Source organism: Gorilla gorilla, chromosome 9, assembly GCF_029281585.2.
Source record: "Gorilla gorilla gorilla isolate KB3781 chromosome 9, NHGRI_mGorGor1-v2.1_pri, whole genome shotgun sequence".
NCBI classification, from domain to species: Eukaryota; Metazoa; Chordata; class Mammalia; order Primates; family Hominidae; genus Gorilla; species Gorilla gorilla.
Window position 1 is genome coordinate 7956793 of NC_073233.2, and position 27242 is coordinate 7984034.

At 55.3% G+C, this 27242-nt stretch overlaps 1 protein-coding gene across 2 annotated transcripts in view; it reads right to left on the reverse strand.

Annotated features, from left to right (window-relative positions):
- Positions 1-27242, reverse strand: part of MOB2 (MOB kinase activator 2) — a 70319-nt gene that overhangs the window by 37883 nt on the left and 5194 nt on the right. The window contains exon 1 of one of the 2 annotated variants that reach the window (XM_055356640.2): positions 24990-25259. The exons of the other annotated variant lie outside the window; for it this stretch is intronic. Coding sequence (XP_055212615.1) covers positions 24990-24991 — 2 coding nt within the window. The 5' untranslated portion in view covers positions 24992-25259. Of the gene's footprint in view, positions 1-24989; positions 25260-27242 lie in introns of those variants that run through there. 2 annotated transcript variants of the gene reach the window in all.

Below are 27242 nucleotides of genomic sequence, written 5' to 3' on the forward strand. Positions count from 1 at the left end.
GGGGGCTGGGCGCCGAGATTTCGGTATAAATTTAGAAGGCAGAGTAATGCATCACCGCACCTCCAAAACTGTCCATTTCAAGCTCAAGTCAAGCCAAACTCTGAACAATTAAAGTGGCTACTGGAGCCTGCCTAGTCATTCTCCCGGCCCCCAGCCACCACTGACTGCGGGAGGGCAGGGGCCTCCAGGGATCTCTGACCCCTCTCCCTCCTGATGCCTGCATTTCGCTCATCCAGGAAAACCCCTGGGCTGGGGGGCAGGTAGGACTTAAGAGCCCCCATCTATCATGCTGCTGAAAAAAGTGGAGGAGCCCCCACACTCACCTGCTCACAGCAAGGCGGTGGGGCGTGGACTGATGGTTAAAACAAACAAGAGCGCTCACGATCCCTCAGGAGCTCACAGGCTCAGAAAAGCCAGGGGATAGGTGAGACCCTGCCTCTCTGTCACTCTGTGCTCTCCCCACCCCCAGCTTCACGGAGCCCAGCAGGGCCCAGGCCGCCTAAGAACAGGGTGGTGGAGCCCTGCCAGGCCACGCTGCCCTTCTCTGGCTGGTATAAAAACCTTGGCTGCAAAATTTAGTCCAGGCTGAGTCCCTGAGTCCCACAGGAAGGAAGCTGGGAGCCCCACAAGGGAGGAGGAGTGGCCTGCGAGAGCACAACCCCCACCCCACGGCCCCCTGGAGCTGGCGAGAAGTCAGCCCGAAGCGCCCACTAGCCGGCTCCTGAGGACCCCTGGCTGTGGGGACCCTCTTGGTCATGGGCCTGACCCCGGGTGCTGCCATGGCAACCTGGCCTGCAGGGGCTCAAACAGAAAAACTGGAAATCAATGTTTTTGTCAGTATTTTTTTCCCCAAAAAATATTGAGATCAGTCGAGAAACAGCTTTTCCTTAGAAAAATGCCAGAGAGAAATGGAAACGTGCCCTGGTGCTCTGGAATGGGGTGGGGCGGTCTCCAGAGATGGGCACAACCCCGAGAGATGCATGGAGGTGACTGGTGCCCTGCCCTCCCCCTGCGCTCTGGAACAGTGGGGGGGTCTCCAGAGACGGACACAACCCCGAGATATGCATGGAGGTGACTGGTGCCCTGCCCTCCCCTTCACAGCCCTCAGCAAAGCCACCCGCCATAGGCCTGTGGGAGAACGGGCACCCCTGATGTGCGCGCAGGCAGCTCTGGGTGGGCGGGGCAGCTTCCTGGGCACACACCAGCTACACTGCAAAGGGTGTGGTCAAACGTCACTGCACAGACCCCCTTGAGGTGACAGTTCGAACAAACACCATCCTCCCTGTCCTGCTGTGGACGCTGGTGTGGGGTGCGCCTGGGGCAGGGCTCTGGCCCGAGGTGTCTGGTAAAGCGGGTAACAGGGTGGACTCCAGAAGGCTGGGAGGAAGGCAACTGAAGACCCGGAAGCCCACTCCCAGGGGAAAAGGACACTGGGCGGGCAGGCGGGCTGCTCCTGCAGGGGCACATTCCCCTCTAATTGGAAATGCTGTTTTTGTCTTTGAAACTGGAGAAAATGCGTCACATGTGGGAGAACCCCACATTCCAAGGCAAGAGGAGAAACTAAGCGGGAGGCGCCACGGCCCACATACTTCAGATTCCTCAAGTGGGGTCCGTGGCTGAGGCTGCGCAGGGAGGAGACACAGCATAGGGTGCCCTCGGGAGCAGAGGAGTGCAACAGCTGGCCCCATACAGGGCAAGGCCTGGCCTGGCAGCCTGGTCCCTCATGCACAGTGAGTTCCACGCAGCCTCTGCACTGGCCACCCAGCCAACCCTGACCCAGCCTCGGGCCTCAGCCAGAGAATCCTCCTCAAACCCAAGTCACCAGGGCCTGCCTCTCCTTCTCAGGGTCATGCACGTGCCCCCTCAGGCCAGCCTTACCCCGGAGTCCTCAGCCCCAGGAGCCTCCAGACTGTTCCTCCCACCCCCAACGTCATTACTGCCAGCCTTTGCCCAATGTCATCTAGGAGACCCCAGCTTCCACCTCAACCAGCGATGCCATCTGCTCTGTGTCCTGCTGGGTCCTAACAGTCCAACAGGAGCGGGAGCAGGAGCGCAGCAGTGATTTTCTGCTCTGTCCTGGGGGCTGAGAACAGGGGCAGTGCTGGCAGCTGGAACCTGAAAGCGTTTGAGTGAGTGAGCTGCTCATATACCAATAAGAATGTGTGCAAACCAATAAGAACAAAATGACCACCACCCCTCCCCAAAAAAAGGGGCAAAGAGAAAACCATTCACAGGCAGAAAATAACTACAAATGGTTAATAAACATAAGAAGATCAACTTCCCTAATTTAGAAGCAACTGAAGACAAGACCTTCCAATGACAGCCAGTGCCAGGCACCCCTGGCCGAGAAGCTCCTCAGAACATTGAGAACGTAAAATGGGAACTTATCTCAAGTATTCAAACTCAGAATGACTATGAATAATAAACCTGAATGAAGCATTGCTCATAAAAGAAAATGCTGGAAACTGCCTAACACACTCGCAGGGTCTCCTTAGCAAGTCCTGCTATGCAGTCATCAAAGAGGGAGAAGAGCCCAGTGGGCAGGGACCTGGAGGTCAGCGCCAGGGCTGCGAGGCACCCGGGAGGTCAGAGCCAGGGCTGCGGGGGGGACCCGGGAGGTCAGCGCCAGGGCTGCGGGGGGGACCCGGGAGGTCAGCGCCAGGGCTGTGGGGGGACCCGGGAGGTCAGAGCCAGGGCTGCAGGGGACCCGGGAGGTCAGCGCCAGGGCTGCGGGGGACCCGGGAGGTCAGAGCCAGGGCTGCGGGGGGGACCCGGGAGGTCAGAGCCAGGGCTGCGGGGGGGACCCGGGAGGTCAGAGCCAGGGCTGCGGGGGGGACCCGGGAGGTCAGAGCCAGGGCTGCGGGGGGGACCCGGGAGGTCAGAGCCAGGGCTGCGGGGGGGACCCGGGAGGTCAGAGCCAGGGCTGCGGGGGGGACCCGGGAGGTCAGAGCCAGGGCTGCGGGGGGGACCCGGGAGGTCAGAGCCAGGGCTGCGGGGGGGACCCGGGAGGTCAGAGCCAGGGCTGCGGGGGGGACCCGGGAGGTCAGAGCCAGGGCTGCGGGGGGACCCGGGAGGTCAGAGCCAGGGCTGCGGGGGACCCGGGAGGTCAGAGCCAGGCTTGCCAGGGGATAGCTGGAAGGTACACACCTCCAGAGCTTTAGGGTTAAGCCTGCGTATTTTACTTTCTTTATATTTCTATGAATTGTTGGAATTTTCCATGTTAAAATACATCATCACCACAATCAGAAGAAAAAAAAATTTAATTTTGGGAAAAGTGAAAAGACCTCCAAAGAAAATGCCCAGAAGAGGCATTTTATTCTGGTTTCCAAATTTTCACTAATCTTCCTTTTATAATTGAAAAAAAAAAGTGCACTATCTACATTCTAACAGATTTTTAAAAATTACATACAGAAAAACATTTCACAGTTTCCTAAAAACTTAAACACACACTCGATGATGCCTGCCTCACTACGCGCCTGGAGGCTTGTCTGCGAGGAATCAAAGGAATCTGGTAGTGATGGCTGAAAACTGGGTCCCAGATGCTCACTGCTGGGGAACAGGGACATCAGTCACCGAATCTGCACTAAGCTCCAAGAGGACCAACTGCCACACGCGGTGTGCGGACTCACCAGAGTGGGAAAACCACGCAGAAGACAGCGGGGCCACGGGGAGCATCCACCCCACGTTCTAGAATGGAGAGAGCCACACAGAAGACAGCGGGGCCACGGGGAGCATCCGCCCCACATTCTAGAACAGGCAAAACCTCCAGCAGGACGAGGAGCTTTCCTGAGGATGGCACAGGCTGCAGGCACTGCCCACACAGACCTGTAGGTTCACCAAAACTCGCTGAATTGTATGCCTGAAATCACAGAATTCTGCCGTATGTAAACAACGCCTTCAACACAGCTGCTTCCAGGTGTGGTAGCTCACGTCTGAAATCCCAGCACTTTAGGAGGCTGAGGCAGGAGGATCTCTTGAGTCTAGGTCAAGACCAGCCAAGGCAACACAGTGAGACCCCATCTCCATAAAAAAATTAAAAATTAGCCAGGCATGGTGGCGTGCACCTGTGGTCCCAGCTACTCAGGAGGCTGAGGCTCCTGGGACGTTTCTATCACTGGGAATCGTGACTTTTCACATTGCAGGGGATGAGCCTGGTGTGTCACCGGCCTTGCCTCCTGGGGCTGTCTGAAGCTGCTGGGCTTCTGCATGTGGCCCCCCCGTGGGTGTGCAAGATCCTGTATCATAAAAAAAACCCAGCTGCTCACACGCACACTTCTCCAATTCAAGCAGAAGCTGCTGAAGCACAAACAAGATGATGGCTGTGGAGATGGGCTGGGGGGCTGGGCGGCCACCCCCATCAGGTGGGCTCCTAGGTGGTTGGTACCACGGCCGGGATGACTCACTCCATCATTAGAACTTTCTTCAGGATGGAACACAGGGCTAGGGTTGAATTTTCCTCCGTTTTAAGAAGTAAACTAGTTTTCCCTCAAAGGGAAATGGTTTCCCCTCAAAATGTCTTTAACAAGTAGACACTGCACGTAGAACAAGGAAGAATGAAAAGCATGGGCGGGTACCATGAACACACGTGTGTGTCAGGACTGCAGGCAACAGGCACCCCTCCGCCAGTCTCAGGCAAGGTGCCGTCACTCCAGTTGCTTACACTGAAGCCAGGTGCAGCCTGTTCAGAATGTGGAAGACCCAAGATGGGCTTGAGGCAAGACAGGTGGCAGAGGTGGCCCCCCAGCGAAACACAGCTGGGGAAGAGCCCTGGGCCTCCCCAGCAGGCTCCAAGTGGTTCCTGACGACCAGGGGCAGTCTCATCTCTGACTCCCCACTGCTGGCACAGCCACACACGGTGCTCCTGCCGCCCGCTGCCCACTCTCTCCGCATCCTTAGACCCTTCCTCTCTCCTCACACTCGACCTCCTCAGAACTTCCTGAAGTGGGTGCTTGGGAAGTAACTCTTTCAGAACTCACACATCAGAAAATATTTTCATTCTACTCTTACATCATTGACAGGTTAACTGATGCTGAAGTCTACTCTGGAAATCCTTTTCTGACTGCATTTTGAAGACCATCTGCTAGTTTCCAGGTTGGAATTCATATTCTGGTTCTCAGTACACTGTAGATAACCTGGTGCTTCGCTCTGAATGTGTCCCCCAAAGGCATGTGCTGGAAACTGAACACCCAGTGCTGCAGTGCTAGGAGGTGGAGCCTGGTGGGGGGTGATTAGGGGTGGGGCTGGGAGGTGGGGCCTGGTGGGGGGTGATTAGGGATGGGGATGCTCTGCCCTAGGAATGGTTTAATCTGATTCTGAAAGGGCTTGGGGCTGTGAGTTCCACCTCTTGCCCTTCCACCTCTCCCCACGAGGTGACACCGCACAAAGGCTCTTGCCAGACATGGGACCCTCAATCTTGGAATTCCAAACCTCCAAACTGCAAGAAATAAACCTCTGTTCTCTGTAAACCACTCAGTCTCAGGTATTGTTTCAGCGGCACAAACAGACGAAGGGGTTTTGTTTTGCTTTGTTCTTCTCTCTGGAAGTTGTAAAAATATGCTCTTTATCCCTGGTGTCTTCTGGTGTCGCCTTTTCATTCACTGCATTGGACACTGTGTGAGCCCATTTCATCTGTGAATTCATTTCTGGAAAACTGTGGCGTTCCTTTGGTGATTTCCTCCCTTCTGTTTCCTGCTCTTCCTGGAACTCCTACCAAGCTACAGTGACCCCTGCCTGATGCTCGGTCTTCGTACCTTTGTGCTCCTGGTGTCCATGCCTGATACCCGCCCCGCGCAGTTGGCCTGCTGGGAAGGGTGCGCAGCAGCATCTCCCATACCTCACTGGCTGTCCGGTCCTCCTCTCTCAGGCACTCTTTGCTGTGCACCGGATGCTCCTTCCTGTACAAGTCTGCTCTTGCTACGTGGTCTTTACAACTCTGAAGAGACCCACGAACGCTATGCTTTACTCTTTGGTTTGGGCTGGCTTCCTGCTTTTTCATCTGCTTTGGTGTATCTGGTGACTCCTGCCCCCTCACATCACATGTGGCAGGAGGCACTGCAAAGCTCACTGACGGCTCTAGGTGCACGGAGGGGGCTTCGCTGGGGGAGTCTGGCTGTATTCAACACCTTTCCAGCATCACAGGAAACGACTTACCAGATTGAAGGGACTCGCCCAGCATCCACGTCATTGAATGCAGAGGCTACATCAGGGAACACACTGACATTTCAGAACACCAAGGGACACGGGTGGCCCCTCCTCCCCATTCCCAGTGCCCAAGGGTTTTTTCTCTTGGCTGGGGAGACTCCCATTCTCTGCTGGAGGGTGGACCTCAGCTGCTGGGGTCCTGAGGACCCAGTGTGGGAGGGGCAGAAGGGGACCTCCCCGGTAGATGTGGAAAGCTGTCAAGGCTTCATGTGCAGGATGATGCCCTCCACTACGCCTGGGTCTCAGCGGACAGTGCTATGATCCCACGTGCTCGGACTAATCCTCCAGACACAGATCAGACATGAAGGGGGTGTCCAGCTGCTTCTACATACACCTCCAGCCTCCAGACCAGCTCTGCTGTCTTCAGCTCCGCCATCCAAGGGGCTCCCAGACTCCATGGGAGCCATCCACAGTTTCTCAGTGAAAACACTTCCCCTGCTGGTCAGATTTCAGCTTTCCTGAGTTTGCGTTCATTCCACCCGACCCTCAGCTTTCCATCTTCCAAAATGTGTCTGCTCTCGTCTCCTCTGCACTCTCTGCTCCTGCGGATTTCTGCCTCTCCGAAACTCCCTGGGCGCTTATCCAAGTGGGGTCGAGAAGCAGGGCCAGCACAGAGGCTCACTGGTGCTCATCAGCCAGAGCCCTGTCTCTCTGCTCTTCAGTGTCCTAGTGGGACGGGAGCACCCAGGGAACAGCAAGTGCACCATGACGCGGAGCCCTTCATCACCGCAGGCCACGGCGCTTGTCCTTCCCAGAGGCCCCCAACCACAGCTGCTGAGCGACACCCACACCGCTTCTCTCTTCACACAGCGGGCTGATGAGGAGTCCCGCCAAGCAGGAGCTCTGAGCCACAGCACAGAGTGTGCTGGCCCAAGTCCACGCCTGCATGCAAGCTCAGCCATGCGTCTAATGGCAATAACCGTGGAATGAGCTCGTGAGGTTCGGAGAGTCCCACCCCGACGGGGAGAGCCACAGGGAGCCCCAATCTCGGCAGTGACCAGCTCCAGGTCCCCACGTACCGTGAGAGTGGGGACAGTGGTGGACAGCAGCCCTTGAGCAGGGCACAACCTTCAGAGGGACCTCGACAAGTGAACACTTAAACCAAGGTCGACCCTGGGGGAAACGCAGACCTCCTCCCAGTGCCCCCTTCAGAAAAGGTACTCAAACACTGGCCCCCATCATGAGCTGGGCACGGAACCAGGCATGGGTACTACCTGACTCCAGGGCTTGGAGCTCGGTAGGGGAACCAATCCCGGGACCTCGACCTGAGAGGTGCCAGAAGGCCCTCACACAAGACTCCAGCACTAGGGTGGGGAGGTTAAAGTAAACAGGACAGAGGGGTTCAACTAAGACAATACCTTTTCTCACGGTCAGAGGCGAAGGCACTGATGCCAGCCGGCGCCGACTCAGGTGAGCACACAAGCTCTCCCGCCGCGGCTGCACCACATGCCTGATAAAGGGACAGCCCTGGATGTCTAGTTCCTCAGGCACGTGTGCACACGTGTGCTACGTAGCACTGGCACCCCATTCCTGTTCTGCCCCAGGTATCTGGTGCATTCCCCGGTGCTCACCGGCTCGACCCCCCAGCAGCACGAGAGACCTCACAGAGGGAGTCACACTCACGTGGTCGGGGCTCCAGAGTGAAACCCTAACCACTATGCTCACAGCCAGGACCGGGCAGGCTGGGCCCACGGCAGTCCCTGCCCAGCGCCCGGCTCCCTCCGAGTGGCCAGCAGCGCCCTCTGGTGGAGACTGGCTCGGCCTCCGCGGCACTGCATTCCCATGGCAGTGGTCCATCTAGTCCCCAAGTCCTAGAGGAGGGCTCTCTCCCTCAGCCCTGGCAGGGTCCTTGGCACCCATTCTCCACACCTACACTCCTTGGCCCTCCAGGAATTACCGGCCTCAGGGGCGCTCCTGGGAGCAGAGAAGGGGATCTGCCTGGACCTTCCTCAGAGGCACAGCCTTCACAGAGGCACGAGGGGCTTTGGAGCAGAGGACGCTGCCACTTATCAACCAGACAGCCTGGGCTCAATTCCCAGCTGCAGGGCCCTGGCCAGTGACATCACCTCTCTGCATTTTCCCACCTATAAAATGGGAATGCTGACCTCCAGCATGTCCTGAGCAGGTAGAAGATTGTGGCCCTCCCCGGGGAATCCAACACCAGCCCCTGGACACCCCTGGATGCTCCTGGGCATGGCAAGACCAGCAAAGTCACCTCCCAGCTGCCCAAAAGGAGTGTCCACACCAACAGGGGCAGCAGTGACCCCTGAATGCACCCCTGAACACACCATTTGGGCAATCATTTTCAAAATTAACAGAACCAAGGTGACGAGAAAAAAGGCACTTCTGTGGCAAGCTCTGCTCCGAGTGGCCATGGAGAAGCTGAATCTTCTAGCTGTGCAAACAGAAGGTGCCAAGTACTGGCTGCTTTCTAGGTCTCTCTAGGTCTGACTGTCATCCCCCTCCTATCAGCCCCAGGGCAGTACCCAAAACACCCACTGCTCAGCGGTGGCCACATGAATCAGAAGCACGGCATCCTGAGGCCATGGTAAGCAAATCACAGGAGACGGCTGGTAATAAGGACACGAAATATGCTCGGCCTCACCAATAACCAGAGCAGCCCGATGCATGCGAAACCACATGCCGCTGATGGAGCGGGGGGCAGGGAAAGAGTGGCACCTGCCCTGTAGGGGAAGGGGACACTTAGACAGTGGTGAAACCTATCAGGCCAGAGGGGGAACGGGTGCCCGTTCTTAGACACAAGCAAGGGAGAGACGAGCCAGTGCGGGCCCTGCTGCTCGAGCACTGCACGGTGGGGTGGAGTGGACCGCCACAAACAGGCAGAAAGGAGAGAGAAATCGGAGTCCAGTCCTGTTCACAGCAGGGCTGCGTTCAAATGCAGGGCCTGCAGGTGATGCCGTTAGGCAGGATCCAGAACAGAGGAGGAACCCATTTTTGTTTCAGACAAAGAAAGGAAGACAGGCATGTCCCGGTCTAGCACACAGGCCCCTGTGGGGAGGGATGGAGGCTTCAGTGCTACTTTTCACCACTGTAAGGTGAAGCATGTGACTTTACTTTTTTATAGTCTCTCTTCCAACAATGAAGAAAAACATTACATAAACCAAAAAAGAAAACACAGAGCCAGGACAAGCCCCCCCAGGACAGTTGGGCCGGCGCCCAGCCTCTGTGGCCCCCGTTCCAGGACGACCCCAGGCTCACTGGAGAGGACGCAAAGGGCAGAGAGTGCCCGGGGGCCAGGCTGCCCGGCCCCACCTCCCCGGCCAGCAGCACTGTCCCGCCCTCCAGAGCCACAATGGGTACACGCTACCCTCATGTGCCGGCTCCACCCCCTCACCTTCTGGGGGTTCAACCCCCTGCCTCTCCTTCTCCACCACCCTCTGCCATGCCACAAACAGCTCTGGCTGAGGCCACCCTCAGCTGGCCGTGTCCTCAATTCCCATCCCTGTAACACAGGGCAGGCACCTGTGGAGGCTGATCATGGCCTCCCCTGCAGCCACCCGTCACAGCTCCTTCCAGCTCCTTCTCTCTCGCACCAGCTCTTCCTGTTGTCCCCGCTACCCCCACCTCTGGCTCCCCCAGGCAGCACGCTCAGGGTATACCAGACAGCTCACCTCCAGTTCACTGTGTCCAGAGATGTCTGACATAGGTACCGGGTCTGCCTCTGAGAGGCGCCCCCAACGCCTGCCATCTCTCCACAGACGATGCCCCACCACAACTGCTCAGGGACACCTGGCCGCCATCTCCACCACCTCCCTCCCCAGAGTGAGGCTTGTCAATTCCCTCCGTTATCGGCCTGAGCACCCTGGAAGGGGGTCGAGCACAGCTGGGCCAGACACAACTCCCACCTCTCAGTTCTTCAGGCAGGCTCCTATCACTTTGTCCCTCCATTTTGCCACCTACATAACAGGGTCACGGTAAGCGCCCTGCAGGGTGTGGCAGTGAGCAGGGGGACAGTCAGAACTCTAGGGCTGGTCACGCCAGCACCTGTGCCAGCACTGTGCCCACTGTGACTCTGCCTGATGTCACAGCTATAGGCCTAACTAGCCACATAACCACAGAGAAAGGAGGTGGCTGAGAAACAAGGGTCCGGGGACAGTAGGAAGATGCTGCCTGCTCTGACAGACACCCCCCACCCCACCCGCTACCCTGATGGAGCCCACCTGGCCATATTTGACAACCCCAGACAGGATGCAGAGGGACGCTGCCCTCCATGGCTCACCTCAAAGAGCTCACTTGGAAGGGGAAAGGAAGGGCCATGAAAGGGTGAAACACAATGGCTTCTCCCTCCCATCCTACTGTGTGTCCGCAGCGGTTACTCCGCAGAGCCGCCAGGTACAACAGCCAAGACATGGGAAAACCTCAACACCCAATGATGGATCAAGGGACGGGGAAAGTGTGGTGCACACGCTCCGTGGTGACCCCTGCGAGACTGGCCTGCACGCAGGGACAGCTTCACGCGTGTGACAGCAGGGGAGCAGGACCTCCGGGCCAGACAAGCCTGCGGGGAGCTGGGCCCCCGTGGTCCCTGGAGCCGCCTGCCTAGGGCTCGTCTGCACAGCCAGCCGGGCCACCCTTTGTCTCTGCAGCAATGGTTCCGGGTAGAACCCAAGAACGTGCATTTCTAACAAGGTCCCAAGCAACCCACTATTGATAAATCAAGTTTCACCTACAGCTGCCTCCTTACATATTTTAAGTTCCACCTAAAGGTTTCTTTGTACATCGTGAACTATGACAAGTACAGGTGTAAACAGATCATAGCCTATACTTGTGCCAATCACCAAGTTTTGGCCAATCATATGTAGCTAACTGTTCGAGCTGTGTTCAAATAAGGCAAATGCCGAGCGTAACCAATCGGCTGTTTCTATGCCTTACTTCCATTTTCCGTAGGTCACTTTCCCTTTCCATAAATCTTCCCCCACAGGGCTGCTCTGGAGTCTATGAGACTACTGTGGCTCAAGAGGCTGTCAATCCAAGAATCGTTTGTTGTTCAATTAAAGACCTTTACATTAAGTTTTTCTTTTATCACTGCCCTTGCTGGTGCCCACACCCCACCTGGGGAACCATTGCCCTACAGCGCCAGGCACACACCTGGCCTCTCTGCACCTCCATTCTGGGGCAGAGATGCAATGGGGACCAAGTGGGACCGTGCGCACCCAGTTCTCAGCGGCATGGGGCCGGCAGGCAGCAGACTCCCCTTGAGGGTGAGTGAGTGTAGCAGAGGAGCTTCGATGCATGCTCTGCAGGGTCCTCCACACACCCCCAGCACACATCCATCCACTGGACACCTGCCCCAGGACTGCCCTGAGACTCCGAACCCAAGAACTCACTGCCCCTGCCTCCCAGGGAAGGCCAGCAAGTGAAGGAACGAAGGCCAGGACGGAAAGGAACAACAGATATTTCCAGCAAATGCTACCGTGGACAGAAACCCAGCATGCTACAGGGGAGCAGGAGGCTGGGGTGTGAATCTGGGTCATTTCTGGGCAGCCCCTGGCCACCCAGGCAGAAGCACAGGAAACAGACTGCGGTGCTGACCAGAGATGCAGGACACGGAACAGAGCGGTAAGCTTTACACCAGTGAGGGCGGCGAGTGCTGGAAACCCGGAGGCATTCTAGTTGTCACCACAAGGGGGGACACCAGGAGACCGTGTCCACAATAACACACAGTGGGCTTTATAAGAAGTTACCCCCGAAATCAGGTGTTCAGGATAAGGCTGTGCTGGAAAAGGAAGCTCAGATGGAATCAAGAGTGTCCAGAAATCAGCAGCTGCCTCACTTGACACAAGCTGTCTGCTCAACAGACTTTAGAATTCCCAACCTCATAATTAGTCAAAAGGGATTTTAATGCAACCATTCAGTAATATGAAATCAAGAACTATGATTGCAAAGGAGACTGAATGTTCCTTTTAAACAATGTAAAACTAAATACTATTGAATCAGTGGAGAAATGAAAAACAGAGTCTTGCTAATTTTCATTAATGGAGACTGCTTTAAAAGTCTTTCAGTTTATGACCAGCCTAGGCAAGACGGCAAGACTCTGCCTCCATAAAAAAATTTTTTTGAAAATTCGTGGGGCACGGTGGTGCGCACCTGTGGTCCCAGCTACTCAGGAGGCTGAGGCGGGAGGATCTGTTAAACCCAGGAGGTCAAGGCAGCAGTGAGCTGTGATTGCACCACCGCACTCCAGCCTGGTCTCTAAACAAAAAATAAAAACCAAAACAAAAAAACTATTTCGGTAAGAAATCTAGGCTGTAACAAGGCCATGTGGGGACTGCCCACTGTTTCTGCAGCTCACTCTGCGGGCCTGGGGTCAGATCCCCAGTTTCTCAGGGTCGTGTTCTGTTCCCTTTGCTCATCTCTCCTCCAGTCCCCAGGGAAGGGCTTGGTCTCCACGGCGTCAGGAACTAGACTGTGAACTTGCACGTTAATACTGAGAGTGGGGCTCCCAGAGAGCAGCCGTGCTTGCTGCCCTGCCCCTCTCAGGCTGCCGCCCAGGGAGATGCCACTGAGACGCTGGACATCGGGCTGGCCACCCCCGGGCTCCCTCCATCCTCACGGTCCCGCTCTGTGCTGGCAGTTTCCACTGAAGTCCCCCTCTCAATATGCAGCAAGCCTGATCTGCTATCACTCGCTCACACCATGCCTCTGTGTCTCCCCCACATCTCACATAAAGTAACTTCTGAGCCTGTTTCAAAGTTTATCCTGAACAGGGCGGACAGTCTGACCCCTTCACCATCTCTTTCTGTGTGGGTGCACCCAGGTGTTTCCCTACAGAAATGCATTCTATTCTATGCTGGGGTAAAGATGCAAGTCACTCTCAAACTGCTGGGAAAAAGACCCGTGTGCACGTACTGAGAGAGAGGAAACGGTAAGGCAGATGTGGCAAAAATGCTGACACTGGCCAATCTGGGAGAAGGTGTGCAGGAATTATTCACGCTACTTTGGCAACTTCTAACTTTGAAATTATGTAAAAATTTAAAAATGTAAACGTCAGAAGCAGCTGGGGCCAGGAGGTGGCAGATACCCTCGAGGGAGCAGCAGTGCACCTGACAGCCGCTTCTCCACAGCAACGCCGGAAGCCGGAGGTCGGCGGCCTCACGTCGAAAGCGGGCTGAAAGAAAGCCAACCAAGAACACGACACACAGCGAACAGCTCTGCCAAGAATGAAGGACAACTGAAGGCATTTTCAGACAGAGACTGAGAGGGCACCCCCAGCAGAGTCACCTGAAAGAAAATCCAAGAAAGCTCAAGGCTGCAGCACAAGCAGAGGAAAACTGGTCACAGATGCAAAAGGACAAACCCAGAAGGACAAAGGAGGAAGGAGAGGGTACAGCCAAAGAGATGGAGCACAAAACCAGCCAACCTAAATAAATACCAGCGTACAAGTAGCATGTGGGGGTCTGAAGTGTACAGAATTTAAAACACAGCAAGTACTTACAACTCAAGAGGGGAAGTACCCAGAAGCGGTCTAGTATCTTGGGTACTTCGGGGAGGCGGATAAAGCTGTTAATCAACATCAGACCCTGGAAGTTTAGGGTGTGCTGTAAGAAAACCACTAAAGGAGGGGTGTGCACGGTGGCTCACAGTGTAATCCCAGCACTTTGGAAGGTGAAGGTGGGCGGATGGCCTGAGGCCAGGAGTCTGAGACCATCCTGGATAACATAGTGAGACCCTGCTTCTACAAAAAATAAAATAAAGTACCTAACTTCCAAGGCAATTTGAAAGAAGGATAATTAAAAAATAAAAAGAAGAAATTCAAACAAAGCATGGGAAGATGAAAAGCACAAGATGGGAGTTACACACAGCAGCAAGCACACCAGGTGGAAAGGGTTAGCAAGGCGACCTGACACCCGCTCTAGTGGCGCGGTGCTCACTAGACACCCGCTATCACGTGCGGTGCGTCTAACTGAGGCTCGGGGTTTTCCCGGGCTCACCCCAAGGTAGACGTGGTCAAGGGCTCTTTCCCATGGCTCGGGGCCATTTGCATGTCCTTCTTCATGAGGCATCTGTTCAAGCCTCTGCCCGTCTTCTACAGGACGAGCTGTTTCTTGTTCTTTGTTGGAGCCCGTGGGGAAGTCTGGATCTGAGCTCCGGTAAGTTCTAGGTATGGTAAATTCCCCCTGCAAAAGTTGCTTTCTTTTTTTTTTGAAACAGAGTCCTGCTCTGTGGCCCAGGCTGGAGTACAGTGGTGAGATCATGGCTCACCGCAGCCCTGACCTCCTGGGCTCAAGGGATCCTCCCACCTCAGTCCCCCTGAGTAGCGGATGCCACCACATCCAGTTAATTTATTTTTATTTATTTATTTATTTATGAGGTCTCACTATGTTGCCCAGCCTGGTCCTGAACTCCTGGGCTCAAGCAGTCCTCCAGCCTCGGCCCCACAAAGTGCAGGGATTACAGGTGTGAGCCACGGTCCCCGGCCAGCCTTTTCAGTTTTTAAGGAATATCTTTGATAAACAGAGCTGCTTAATTTTAATGTAAACCAAATTATCTATCTTTTCCTTTATGATGAGTACTTTTTAGTCCTGTTTAAAAAAACTTTTCTTAACCCATGGGTCAAGAATAGCATCTTCTATAACAGTGCTGTTCAAGAGAAATATAACACAAGCCATAATATGAGCCATGGATATAATTTTAAATGTTCTAATGGCCCTATTGAAAAGTAAAAGAAACAGCCAAGATTAATTTTATTTAACCCAACAGATGTAAAATATTTTCGACTTACAATCAATACAGAAAATACCAGGTGCCACTGTATTTTTTTCAGTCTAGTGTATTTTACACTCAGCACATCTCTAGCGCTGCCTAGCTACATGGCTGGAGGCCGTGCTGGACAGCAGTTCCAGAACCTTCTACACTTAGACCTACATTCTACTGGGCTCAATTATTCTTTGTAGGGTGTGAGGTACAGGCCAAGGTTTTTTTAAATATGGCTATCTGGTTGGCCAGCATGACTTATGAAAAAGACTGGCTATCTGTGCCATCTCTTTTTCCCTGTCTTGATCACTCTTGCCAGATTTTCCACTATATTACTGTTTTCAAAGAATCCAACTCTGGCCTCGATGAGTATATCTATGGGAGACTGACTTCCTGCTTTGTTAAATTCTGCTCCAGCCTCATTTCCCTCCATCCACCGTCTCTGGGCCCAGCTACTGCTCCGAGAGTGACGAGTACCTGAGGGCTGTGAACCGCTCCTGGCCGGTGTGCACCCTGCAAGTCTCAGCATGGCATATTTTTGTTATCTTTCAGCTAAAAAGTATGTTGTAATTTCCATTACAAATTCTTCTTTGTCCCACTGGTTACTTGGAAGTGTGCTTCCTAATTTCTAAATACTAGGAGTATCACTTTGCTGATTTCTAGTTTAACTCCACTTGGGTCAAGAGCACACTCCAGAGGAATTCAATTCACTGAAATAAGCGGAGGTTTTGGTCAATGTTCCATCAGCGTGTAAAGGGGGCACACAGCCTGTCAGGGGTAGGTTCCCTATTCTTCCTGTCAGGTGAAATGTGTGAATCTGGCTTTGAAATCTTCATGCTGACTTGTGAGTACAGCTGAGCTGCTGGGACAAAGGCCCACCGTCCCAGGCCCCAAGTCCTTCCCTGGTGTTAGCCCAGGGCAGGGGTCGAACTTCACCCTCCAACACCTTCCTGGGGCCCCGGCCATGGGGCAGCCCTGTTCTCACCAAGGGCTGTCGAGGAGCCGCAGGAAGGCAGGAAGAAGAGGAAGGACAAGCATCTTCCAGACGGTGACTAGAAAGCTCCACCTGCCCCCACCTATGTCTCAGTCCTGAAGCTCAGGACACAAGGGAGGCTGGAGTTCAAGTGCCTGACAGCCAACAGCCAGAGAAGCTTGCACGGGGTCAGAAAGACAGACGGGAGTCAGCAGGTCACAGCCCTGTGCCCACAACAGGTGGCGGGAAAGAAGCTCAGAGACCTGACAACAGCCACAACAAGGACATGTGTGCGCACAGGCCAGGTGTCTTGGCAGAACTGCAGACACTGGAGGGCCAGCCAGGCTGAAGCGCACGTGGGCCACAGAGGGTGGGGCTGGAGAGAGACAGGGGACTTCACCCCACAGGCAATGGGGGTCCACCAAAGTGCCTTGTATATAGGAGGATGACATGTGGGCCCTCTCAGGTGGCTGTGTGGAGCATGAGTCAAAGATAAGGACATACATCCCCACCACCGCCAGGTGCCTATGGCTATGAGAGCCTAGGCCTCGGCCCAGGGAACCGCGGGCTTGCTTAGGGAATCCAGCAAAACCCTCACAGCCTTCTGGATGGAGCCCCATGGCATGGATGGCGAGGCGTGAGGGAAGGCAGGACGTGGCCTTCCTGAGCAGCAGGCTCGAGGCCCGGGACACACAGGCCACCACCACAACTTCAGGCTCTGTAACAGGGACCTACCCACGCAAAAGGTCCTTATCTGAAAGGGCTCCATCCTCACCCTAGAGCCCTCCACACGTCATTTTGGGGGACATTTTATTTATTTTATTTTATTTTTTTATTTTTTTGAGATGGAGTCTTGCTCTTGTCGCCCGGGCTGGAGTGCAGTGGCACATCTTGGCTCACTCCAACTTCTGTCTCCTCGGTTCAAGCAATTCTCTTTCCTCAGCCTCCCGAGTAGCTGGGATTACAGGCGCATGCCACCACGCCTGGCTAATTTTTTGTAATTTCAGTAGAGACGGGGTTTCATCATGTTGGCCAGGATGGTCTCAAACCCCTGACCTCAGGTGGATCCACCCACCTCAGCCTCCGAAATTGCAGGGATTACAGGCGTGAGCCACCAGGTCCCATTTCATTATTTTGATTAGAAATGAAATGACCTGCCCAGGCACGGTGGCTCACGCCTATAATCCCAGCACTCTGGGAGGCTGAGGTGGGCGGATCACCTGAGCTGATCCCCAGCCTGCCGGGGAAGGGCAAGGAAGGTGGCCGCAGGCCCCAGCATAGTACAGACTGACGCCCTTGAAGTCCACGCTGCACCGTGGGCCCAGACAGAACAGGCCTCCCGCCCCGCCCTCACAGAGGTGCCTCGTGGACAGCCACTGCATGGCATAGCAAGTCCCTGGACCCAGGCCTGTCCAGACCCTCGTGGGAGTGGGATATGAGCTCCACAAAGGTTTCGGGGGGCACCCAGGCCCCAAGTCCCTGTTCCACCACCAGGGCAGCTCAGGAGCCAGGACACTTAGCTAGTGAACCCTGGGACCTGCTGCACTCCTGGGGACACTGCAGAGCTCGGGAGCCGACAAACCACAAATGCTGCTACTTAGAACCTGTGTGTCCAACAAGGAGAAGACAGCAAAGGAGGGAAGACTGCTGGGCAGGAGAGCACCCGAGACACCACCACTCCTACCAAGAAGTCTCTGAGGACAACTGTGGGCCAGGATCCTGCGTCGTCAGCACAGAGCTGCCTTCGGTCTGCCTTGGAGTAAGGGCCTCAGAGAGGCACGGGGTCACAGAAAACAACACTTTTATTTTCACATGAATTATAAATACCCAGGAACCCTCACGCAATTCAGCTTGGCCCAGCACTTCTTCAGCCAAAAAGGTAGGAGGCCTTCCCAGCAGGAATAACAGAATGTACTTGAAGATAAAGGTTTTAATGAAAAAGGGTTTCTAAACCTCCTGACAGTGGCCACCTCCAGAAAAGCCCCTGGGTCTCCACACTGACAGTGCAGGAGTGAATGTCAAAAAGCACTCCCAAGGCAGGGCACAGTGGCTCACGCCTGTGATCCCAGCACTGTGGGAGGCCAAGGTGGGCAGACTGCTTGAGGCCAGGAGTTCAAGACCAGCCTGGCCAACACAGTGAAAACCCATCTCTACTAAAAATAGAAAAATTTGGCCAGGCACGGGTGTCTCACACCTGTAATCCCAGCACTTTGGGAGGCCAAGGCGGGCGGATCACCTGAGGTCAGGAGTTCGAGACCAGCCTGGCCAACATGGCGATATCCTGTCTCCACTAAAAATACAAAAATTAGCTAGGTGTGGAGTATGCCTGTAATCCCAGCTACTAGGGAGGCTGAGACAGGAGAATCACTTGAATTCGGGAGGCGGAGATTGCAGTGAGCCGAGATCACGACACAGCACTCCAGCCTGGGCAACAAGAGCAAAACTCCATCCAAAAAAAAAAAAAAAAATTACACTGGCCTGGTGGCATGTGCCTATAATCCCAGCTACTCAGCAGGCTGAGGCACGGGAATCGTTTGAACTCGGGAGGCAGGCGGAGGTTACAGTGAGCCATGATTATGCCACTGCACTCCAGCCTGGATGACAGAGCAAGACCCTGTCTCAGGGAAAAAAAAAAAAAAAAAAGCATTCCCAAGACCCCAAGCACGAGAGGAAGCAAATCCCTTCCGTGCATCCCAACGCAGAGCTCATCTCAGGAAGCTCTGTGTCCAGGTGTCCAGGAGGCAGCCAGCCGGCCAGGCAGAGGCATACCCTGGGCGGTCAGACCCATCCAGCGCCTGCTCCCTGCCCTGGGCACGCCAGGTACAGCAGGGGTACGTGTGGGTCTGTGGAGAAGATGAAGCCTGCCCTGAAGCAGTATTTGTTACACATTTATGAAGGCAAGGAGGACACAGGAAACTGTTCAGCAGAAAACGCTGCTGTCACGAAGGGAGAGATGGCCAGCTTTGGGAAATGAAGGTGCCCACTCCGCTCTCAAGGAAGCAGCAAGCCTCAACTGCACACCCGCCGCACAGCCACCCACCAGCCCCAGGCAGTCTCAGGCCACACATCCCAGAGGCCCCGTGGCATGAAAAGAGGATCTCTGAGGGCATAATACCCGACACCCCGGGGGGGAGTAAAATCACCTCTGGAGCACAGCCGGGCAGACACCAGGCCTGCACCCCCGTCGGCACTGGGGGTGGTACCTGTGGACCATCGGCGGCTTTAAGTTCTCTTGGCTGCTCCCGTTCCACCATCCCCTCTGACAGCTAAGAACAGGATGAGGGCGGGCAACAGGAGTAGGAATTGGGTGGGAACAGTGGGTGGCAGCAGCCGGGCAGTGGAAACTACAGGTCACACAGTCAACCACGGTTCCCTTGCTCAGAGCCTGTAACTACTGCCGTCCACTGAGCTCCCAAGAGGGCCTCAGACTTTACCTGGGGCTTCCCGAATTCACCTGGTTGTCCGGGAGGACTAGTGTTTCTTGAGAGACGGTGAGAAACATGGCCCTAAGCCCTTTGCATGGCCCCGTGCCCACTGCCCTCTCCATGCTCTGAGGAGCCTCAGTGACTAAACGTGGTCCCAACCTGTACCAGGCCACACCAAAGTCCTGAACAGGTCAGTGGTGTCGGGTGCCAGCGTGGCCTGGATTTCTTCCTGACAGAGGAACTAACCAGCGCACGGCTCCAGCCACTCGGAAAGGAGGCAGGTGGGAGGCTGTAAAAGAAAGTAAGGGACAGGCCTGGCATGGTGGCTCACGCCTATAATCCCAGCACTTTGGGAGGCCGAGGCGGGTGGATCACGAGGTCAGGAGTTCAAGACCAGCCTGACCAACCTGGTGAAATCCCGTCTCTACTAAAAATACAAAAAAAAAAAAAAAAAAAAGCCAGTTGTGGTGGCGGGCGCCTGTAATCCCAGCTACTGGGGAGGCTGAGGGAGGAGCCAGGAGGCAGAGGTTGCAGTGAGCTGAGATCGCGCCACTGCACTCCAGCCTGAGTGACAGAGCGAGACTCCGTCTCAAAAAAAAAAATAAAAAATAAAAAGTAAGGGATGGTGAAAAGAAGAGCATCCCTCAGGCGCCAGCCAAGGGCAGGAGCGGGCCCAGGGCCAGCAGGTGCCCAAGGCTTCCTGGCACTCGCCCTCCCAGGCTGCCCCCTGGCCCCCAGCTCCCCCGGCCCCCGGCTCTCCCTGGCCCTCTGGTCTGGCTCGCAGTGTACCTGTCCTCTGCCCCTCTGCGGGCCAGGGGAGTCGTGGAGACACTGCCTCGGGCTCCAGCACTTCCCATCGTTTCTGCCTGGGCTTGTACTTGTCTCTTTAAGAACAAGCTCTAAAATCTTAACACTCAAGATTAATACCCTTAAAGAGAACCCATGCCAGTCATAAGAAAACTGGACCAGTTCAAGACAAAGTAGGCAAAGACCAAGCAGATAATGGCATGGCCCACCGTGCATAGAAGCATCGGCCATATCAGCCCTCCTGCAGGAAACACGGACTAAACCTTGGCACCGCTCTCCGCCTGTCAATGTGGCAAAGATCTTCTTCAGAAAAGACCAACACAAGTGGCGGGCACCGACCTGTGGAAACACCAGCACTGGCCCCACGCTCCCTTCCCAGGGACTCGGGAAGCATCACACAGCCTGGGAACGTCCCCATTCCCACCGGCAGGGGAGCAGTGGACAACTCCCCTGGGTAGCAAGAGTCCCACTACAGAGTGAGGCCGGTTTTAATGTCAAGTACAGACTATCGCTGGGTGGTAGGAGGATTTGCTTTTGATTTTCCGGGTTTTTTTTCCTGTATTTTGTGTCTCTACAATGGACACGTAACACCAAGTCCCAGGTGAGCAGGAATGTGTCCTTCTTCCTAAGGTCCCCCCCCCCCCCAGCACAAGGTACATAGGACACCAGCAGGGTCCAATGGGTGCTGGGAAGATGAATGGCTGCTGAGCACAACAACCTGAGGCCAGGCCCTGCAGAGCCAGAGGCAGGTGCGGGTCAGCCCCACCCTCAGCACCACTCCTGGACTCCACCAGCCAGCGCTACCCACTGTTATAAAAGCATCAACCCAGAAGGAGCTGCAGTGACAGGGAAGGGTCCCGCTGTCCCTGCCCATGGTTCCCTCCGCCCACCCTGTGGGGCCAGAAACCCGGCTCAGTAAACCTCACCTCCCATGCACCCTTCCTTCCCTGTTGGAGACCACTAGGCCCATGCTGAGGTCCCGTTTGCTGAGTCAGAGAATGGCACTTGGGAAGCCCTGTGGGGTCTGTCTTGCTGAGTAGCCAAGGAACCCACCCAGGGCTGGTAAGACCACTGCCAGTGCAGAGAGACGTCTGGTGAAGGGGCGTGCAGTGCCTCCACAGAGAAGCCTGACCAAACACGAGAAAGGACAAAAGCCCACAAACAGCGGCTTCTGAAAACACCGTGGACACAGCCACACAGGAGCAGCTTATCTGCTCGTAGCCTGTTTTATACGATTTCTGCCATTTTTGCTAGGGCCAGCTTGCTGCTTGGTAAGTCCCAGGCAGTGTGGCTCGGTGAGTTCCGGGGTGTGCTCCCCATACCTCCCAGGACAGTCCAGGCCAGCACTGAGTACCGACACCCTCTCAGACCGGAGACTAGGGCTCAGGAGCTCTTCCTAAATGAGGGGCTGCCTGAGCAGCCTCTCCCTAGAGGCGTCTCCCGGGCCACATGGAAGCCCTGTCACAGTGACACTGGACTGAATCAAGCTGAAAGCTTGGGTGAAGCCACAGAACACGCTGGGCCATGGCCTGCACAGGCCGACGCTCACCTGAGCGGGCACCACGAAAGCTCAGCAATGGAAACGCGGGCTGTCCAGTGTTGGCTCTGCCTCAGCAGCCCTCGGTGGCACCCGGAGACAGCACCTGCCCCACCTGCACAACCCCATGGCCCACAGTAGTGCCGGGCTGCACGCCCTGGGAGGAAAACTAAATGGCAGGAAGAGGAAGGTAGCCCGCGAGGAGGGCCGAGCCCTGCCCAGAAGTTAGAGGGAGAGAGAAAAGGCCTTGGTCTCTGAGGTGACCAGCCAGGGCCTCCTGAAGAAGGCAGGAGGACCAGGGCCTCCTAGAGCCCTCCTCCATCCAGAGGCAGGCTGTCCACTCTTAACCACTCCCACCCCCAGATCCAGGTGGCTCCGTGACTCCCTGACCAACAGAAGGTGGCTGAAAGGATGCACTGTCTTCCAGCCATTTTCACGATGGCTCTCCTGGGATGAAGGCCGTCCCGGCAGAGGCAAAGAGAGGCCACGTGGGGAGTCCTAGAGCCCAAAGTGTGGTCTGGGACCATGAGGTTAGCACTGTCCTTACAGTACCACAAAGGTGCCATGTGCCAAAGCCTTGTGGAAGCCACCTGGCCTGTAAAATTACAGCAGGATAAACACAGAACCTGACAGATCCAGCTCTCGAGATTTGCAAAAAGTAAAGCCACTCTGTTTATTTGACTCTAGAAGATAATAGGTTTTAATTTTAAAAATATTACTTATGTTAAGATATACTGGGTTTTTAATTATTTCTAAATGAATTAAAGTTGTTTTACATTCTCAATTTTAATTTCTAAAAGATGAATATTCATAGCTCCATCATGTAAACTCAATAAGGACTTTTTTTTAAATTTGAGAGGCAGGGGCTCACTGTCACTGAGACTGGAGTGCAGTGGTGCAGAGCTCACCGCAGCCTCAGCCTCTTGGGTTCAAGCAATCCTCCCGCCTCAGCCTCCCAAACAACTGGAACTAGAGGCATACACCATCACATCTGGCTAATTCTTTTTACTTTTTTGTACAGATGGGGTTTCCCTATGTTGCTCAGGCTGGTCCTGAACTCCTAGTCTCAAGTGATCCTCCCACCTTGGCCTCCCAAAGTGCTGGGATTACAGGCAGAAGCCACCATGCCCAGCCTCAACAAGGACTTTAAGGGGTCCTGAGAGCAAGAAGTCCAAAAACTCTGCTCTAGGGTGAGGATATAAAACTCTGCCTGGAGACATCCATGTGGGGGAAACTGTGGCACCCCAGCAGACACCCATGACAGCAAGGCCCCTGAGGGCTGCCAGCCCAGCCACCACGGGTGGCAGTGCAGGAATAACCTGTGGGGCCAGAGCCCCACCCACCAGCCCACAGATGCGGGAAAGGTGATGAGTTCTCATGTTAGGCCCAGAAGTTTCAGGGTTGGTTACTCAGAAACAGGTGAGCAGGAACCACCCACGGCCAAGCTGGAGGCTGCTGAGCCATGCCCAAGATCAGAGGTGCACGCGTCTGGAGCAGCGCCTGACACCTGACCCTGGTGGCTGACCATGCGGCCTGCCTGGCAGTCCTGGGCGTGGGATGCACACCCGCACCCTGGCCCACACACTACCCCTGCCAGGGGCAGAAGAAGGGACCATGAAGTTGTGTGTTTTCTGCTGAGAGCATCCACCAGAGCAGAGCTGCTCAGGAGGGCACACGGTGCTGCAGGCCGAGCATGTCACACGCACAGCCAAGGCCGCCTGCTGGGAAGCCCACTGCTGGCAGGGAGCACAGCCTACGCACAGAATGATGCTCTCATGGTAATACTCCCCACAGAACCCTGCAGGGGTTCATTTTATTCTATATTGTCATCTTTTTTAACATTGAAAACTTGGCTACCGGTGACACTGATTATTTCTTTTAACCCACAATATTCATAAGATGGTTGCCAAATTGTAAGAGCAATCTGACCTGCCACCGAAGCCTCCTGAGCGCAGCCTGAGGTCTCCTTGCTGTTCCTCCCGTCCTCAGACTGTCCCCCATGCCCACATGAGCTCAAGTGCTTTGCCGGCACAGCTCTTCAGCTCAGAGGTTATCCAGGTGATACACAGCCAGGCTCACTGGTTCCTGCTCACAGAGGCTTCCCTCCCTTCCCCTTCGTCTATTCAACTGATACAGGAGCTGAGTCACATGCGCTCCTGCTGGCTAAATTTGACACAGCCCATTCATCAAAGTATTATTAAAGATGACAATCGACTGAAAAATATTAAATAAAAACCCACGTGTCCCTGGAACCATGAGGGGGAGGAGGCAAAGGCAGCCCTTCTGAGACAAAGCACCAGGGAGCCAGGGCTCCCTCCACAGGCCTGCATGGCGAGTCCCCTCCCTCACCTCTGCAGGTCTCAGCTCCACAGCACCTTCTCAAAGAGGCCTTCTAGAGCCCCTATTCAAACAGCTCTCCCACGCACCCCCTCCAGGCACCCCATCCCACACCTCCTTACTCCCGTCCCCCTCGGCAGTGGGGAAGCTGCCCAGGGGTGGCTCCTGTTGCCTCTGTTCACGCGTGTCCAGAGCGCTCAGAGCAGGCTGCGCGCGTGCAGGCCTCCAACAGGAACCTGACTCAACCCACATTCTCAGGCCCACACTCTTGTATTTCATGACACCACTGCTATGACAAATGGTCCCGTCACATGGGGCACAAAGAACAGGGCACGCAGCAGAAGGGCAGATGTGCCGGGAGGGGGAACCCAGAGTGGCCGCCCATGTAGAGGGCTGGCCGCAGGCTGTGGGGAGAGGCCAGGGCTGTGCACGACAAACTCAACACAGACAAGCCATGCTCGCACCAGCAACTTTCAACCCACGCCCGAGCTAATTTTATGCTCCTGGGCTCACGCCCAGGCCTGGCCCCAGGCTCAGGCATCCGGCTCCTCAGGGCCACCTGGCACCATCAGGCCTTTCCATGGGCTGAGGACAAGTCCCAGCAAAGCAGGAGTTAGGAGCTTCCGTAGACGGTGCAGGCCAAACCCCGAGATGACAGCCCCACATGGGCTCCTGAGATTGCATTGCTGTGGGGATAGGGTCTGCCAGCCCACAGCCTGCACAGCCACCATGTCTGGAGGGGAAGAGGCGCTGCTGAAAGGGTGCTTGGAAGAAAAGTCTCCCAACCCGCAAAGGTCACGGGCAAAAGGGAAACAGCATGGTGCCTCCGTGCTTTCCAACCCTCCAGCTTGCCTGCTTTCTGCAGGGAAAAGCTGCATACCTTTGTGGGAGCTCTTTGCCTCCCCGCCCACCACAGCGAAATGCTCGATGACACGGACCAAAATCACCACCACGCAGGGTGAAAAACAGGAGCTGCAGCACTTAACTCACTCACATTAACTAACTCACGTTAGCCCCGGGACATCCGCAAACAACTGCAGGGATGAATGAACAGACATTCCAGCCCAGGGAGCCGTGTGCGCTGGCAAAGGAGACCTTCAAAGAGAAGGGAGCCAGGGACAGCAATGTGACTGTGGCCACAGTCCACAGGCCAAGCAGTGCCACAGATCACACGTGGCCTGGAAGCCCTGCCCACCGTCTCCTTCTTTTCTCTTTAAGCTTCCACATTTTGTTTGTTCCAATTGTTTCTACTTCCACTGAACACCAATGGGTGTGCCCCAGCCAGGAGAAATCCTGTGCAGAAAAAAAACAAACATGGTGAAGGCAAAGAATGGGAGGCTCTTCTGGCCAAAGACAGACGGGAACAGCACACGCCCTTCCCTTCCAGACAGGTCTAGCACTGGCAGGAGGCTGCACACGCAGTAATCACCACGGAGAAACAAAGGCCACGGCCCTGTGGCTCCCAACCAGCACTCAGTGGCCCTAACAAAAGTTGCAGTGGGCCCTGATGTTTCTAACCCAGACCGCTGTGTGGACAAAGGAGAAACACTGGGGTGACAGGGGCATGGCACAGGGGTCCTCCCTCACAGTGGCCTCAACACCCCTCCTCCCGTATCGGATGACCGCAGCAGAGACCACAGCTTCCTCTGGAGAGGGGGTCTGGTGGTACACCAAGCCCCTGCTCGATCTGACAGCAGCACTTGGCAGGCAGACCCCTAGGGTGGCTGGCTTTCCCAGGGCTGGGAAGAGGCCCTCATGAGCCAGGACACAAGGGTGGCACTTGGTGGTGGCAACACTAAAGCAAAGGTGGGGGCTGCGCTGTCTCAGATACACTCATGATGAGAAACACAGCCCTGCCGTCTACCAGCCCCCGACCAGGGGAGGCCGTCTGCAGCTCCCCTGGTGGGCTCACCCCCAGCTTCAAGGACACTTGTGCAAGGGTTCCTAGTAGACAGTCCGAGCAGGAGAAACGGGAGGGGTGTCGCTAGGGGTTTACAGGGAGGCTCATTCTAAAAAGGGCTCCATGTATCCACGACCACTGCTTTTTTTTTTTTTTTTTTGAGATGGAGCCTCACTCTGTCACCCAGACTGGAGTGCAGTGGCGCCATCTCCACTTACTGCAACCTCCACGTCCCGGGTTCAAGTGACTTTCCTGCCTCAGCCTTCCAAGCAGCTGGGATTACAGGCACGCGCCACCATGACCGGCTAATTTTTTGTATTTTTAGTAGAGATGGGGTTTCACCGTGTTAGCCAGGATGGTCTCAACCTCCTGACCTCGTGATCCGCCCGCCTCGGCCTCCCAAACTGCTGAGACTATAGGCGTGAGCCACCGCGCCTGGCCGACCACTGCTCTTTTTAAGGTTAATTTGGAAACGGGAGGGGTGATGGAAAACTTTTTTTTAAAGAAGAGGACTCTGAATGCAACACCACCCTAGGCAAACACCTCTGAAACCCAGGCCTAAGAGCGCCCTGGTGGAGCCCTGATGGAAAGAGGCTATTCCTGAAACCAGACCTTCCAGGGCTGCCTGCTGGAGATACAGCGGACCTGGGCCAGCCGGCTTCTCTGCTCACACCTCCGCATGTGTTGCTGCCTCTTCCTGGGCCACCTCCTTCCTCCTTCCCTCTTGGAAAAGCCCTTCATACCTGCTCTAACCGAGCCCCCTGCTTTTGGCCGCACTCACCCACTCCTCAATTCTCCTGCTGCCTGGGGCCCTTCTCTACCAGCCTGACAGCTCTAGAAAAGCGGAAATGGCTGTGTCTCCATCTCTGGACCTCCGCCCCAGCACAGAGCCTGGTACACGGCAGCCCATGAACTCAAGAATCTGGGGCCCCCGGCTGAGGAACAGGCCCAGCTCACTGTCCTAAAAGTCACAGTCACAAACCGCGGATCAGTGGTGGAAGGAGAGTGGCAGATGCACATCTCCCCAGGACTGAACTGCACTTGGTGATGAAGAGGACGGAGCTGCAGACACACGCAACGCCATGGATGGACGTTCGCAACACTGCGCCGCGTGGGCCAGGCACACAGCCCGTGTACTGGGATTCCATTTGCATGATTCAGCTCATCCACACAGATGGCGGGAGACTGGTGGCCGCCTCGGGGCTAGAGGTGGGGATGGGGAGCAGTGCCAGTGGACGTGAGGCTTCTCTGGGGCATGATAGCAAAGTTCTCAAATTAAACTGTGGTGATGGTTACTCAGCCCTGTAATTTTACCAAAAATTATTTAATTGCAAACTTAAGTTAACT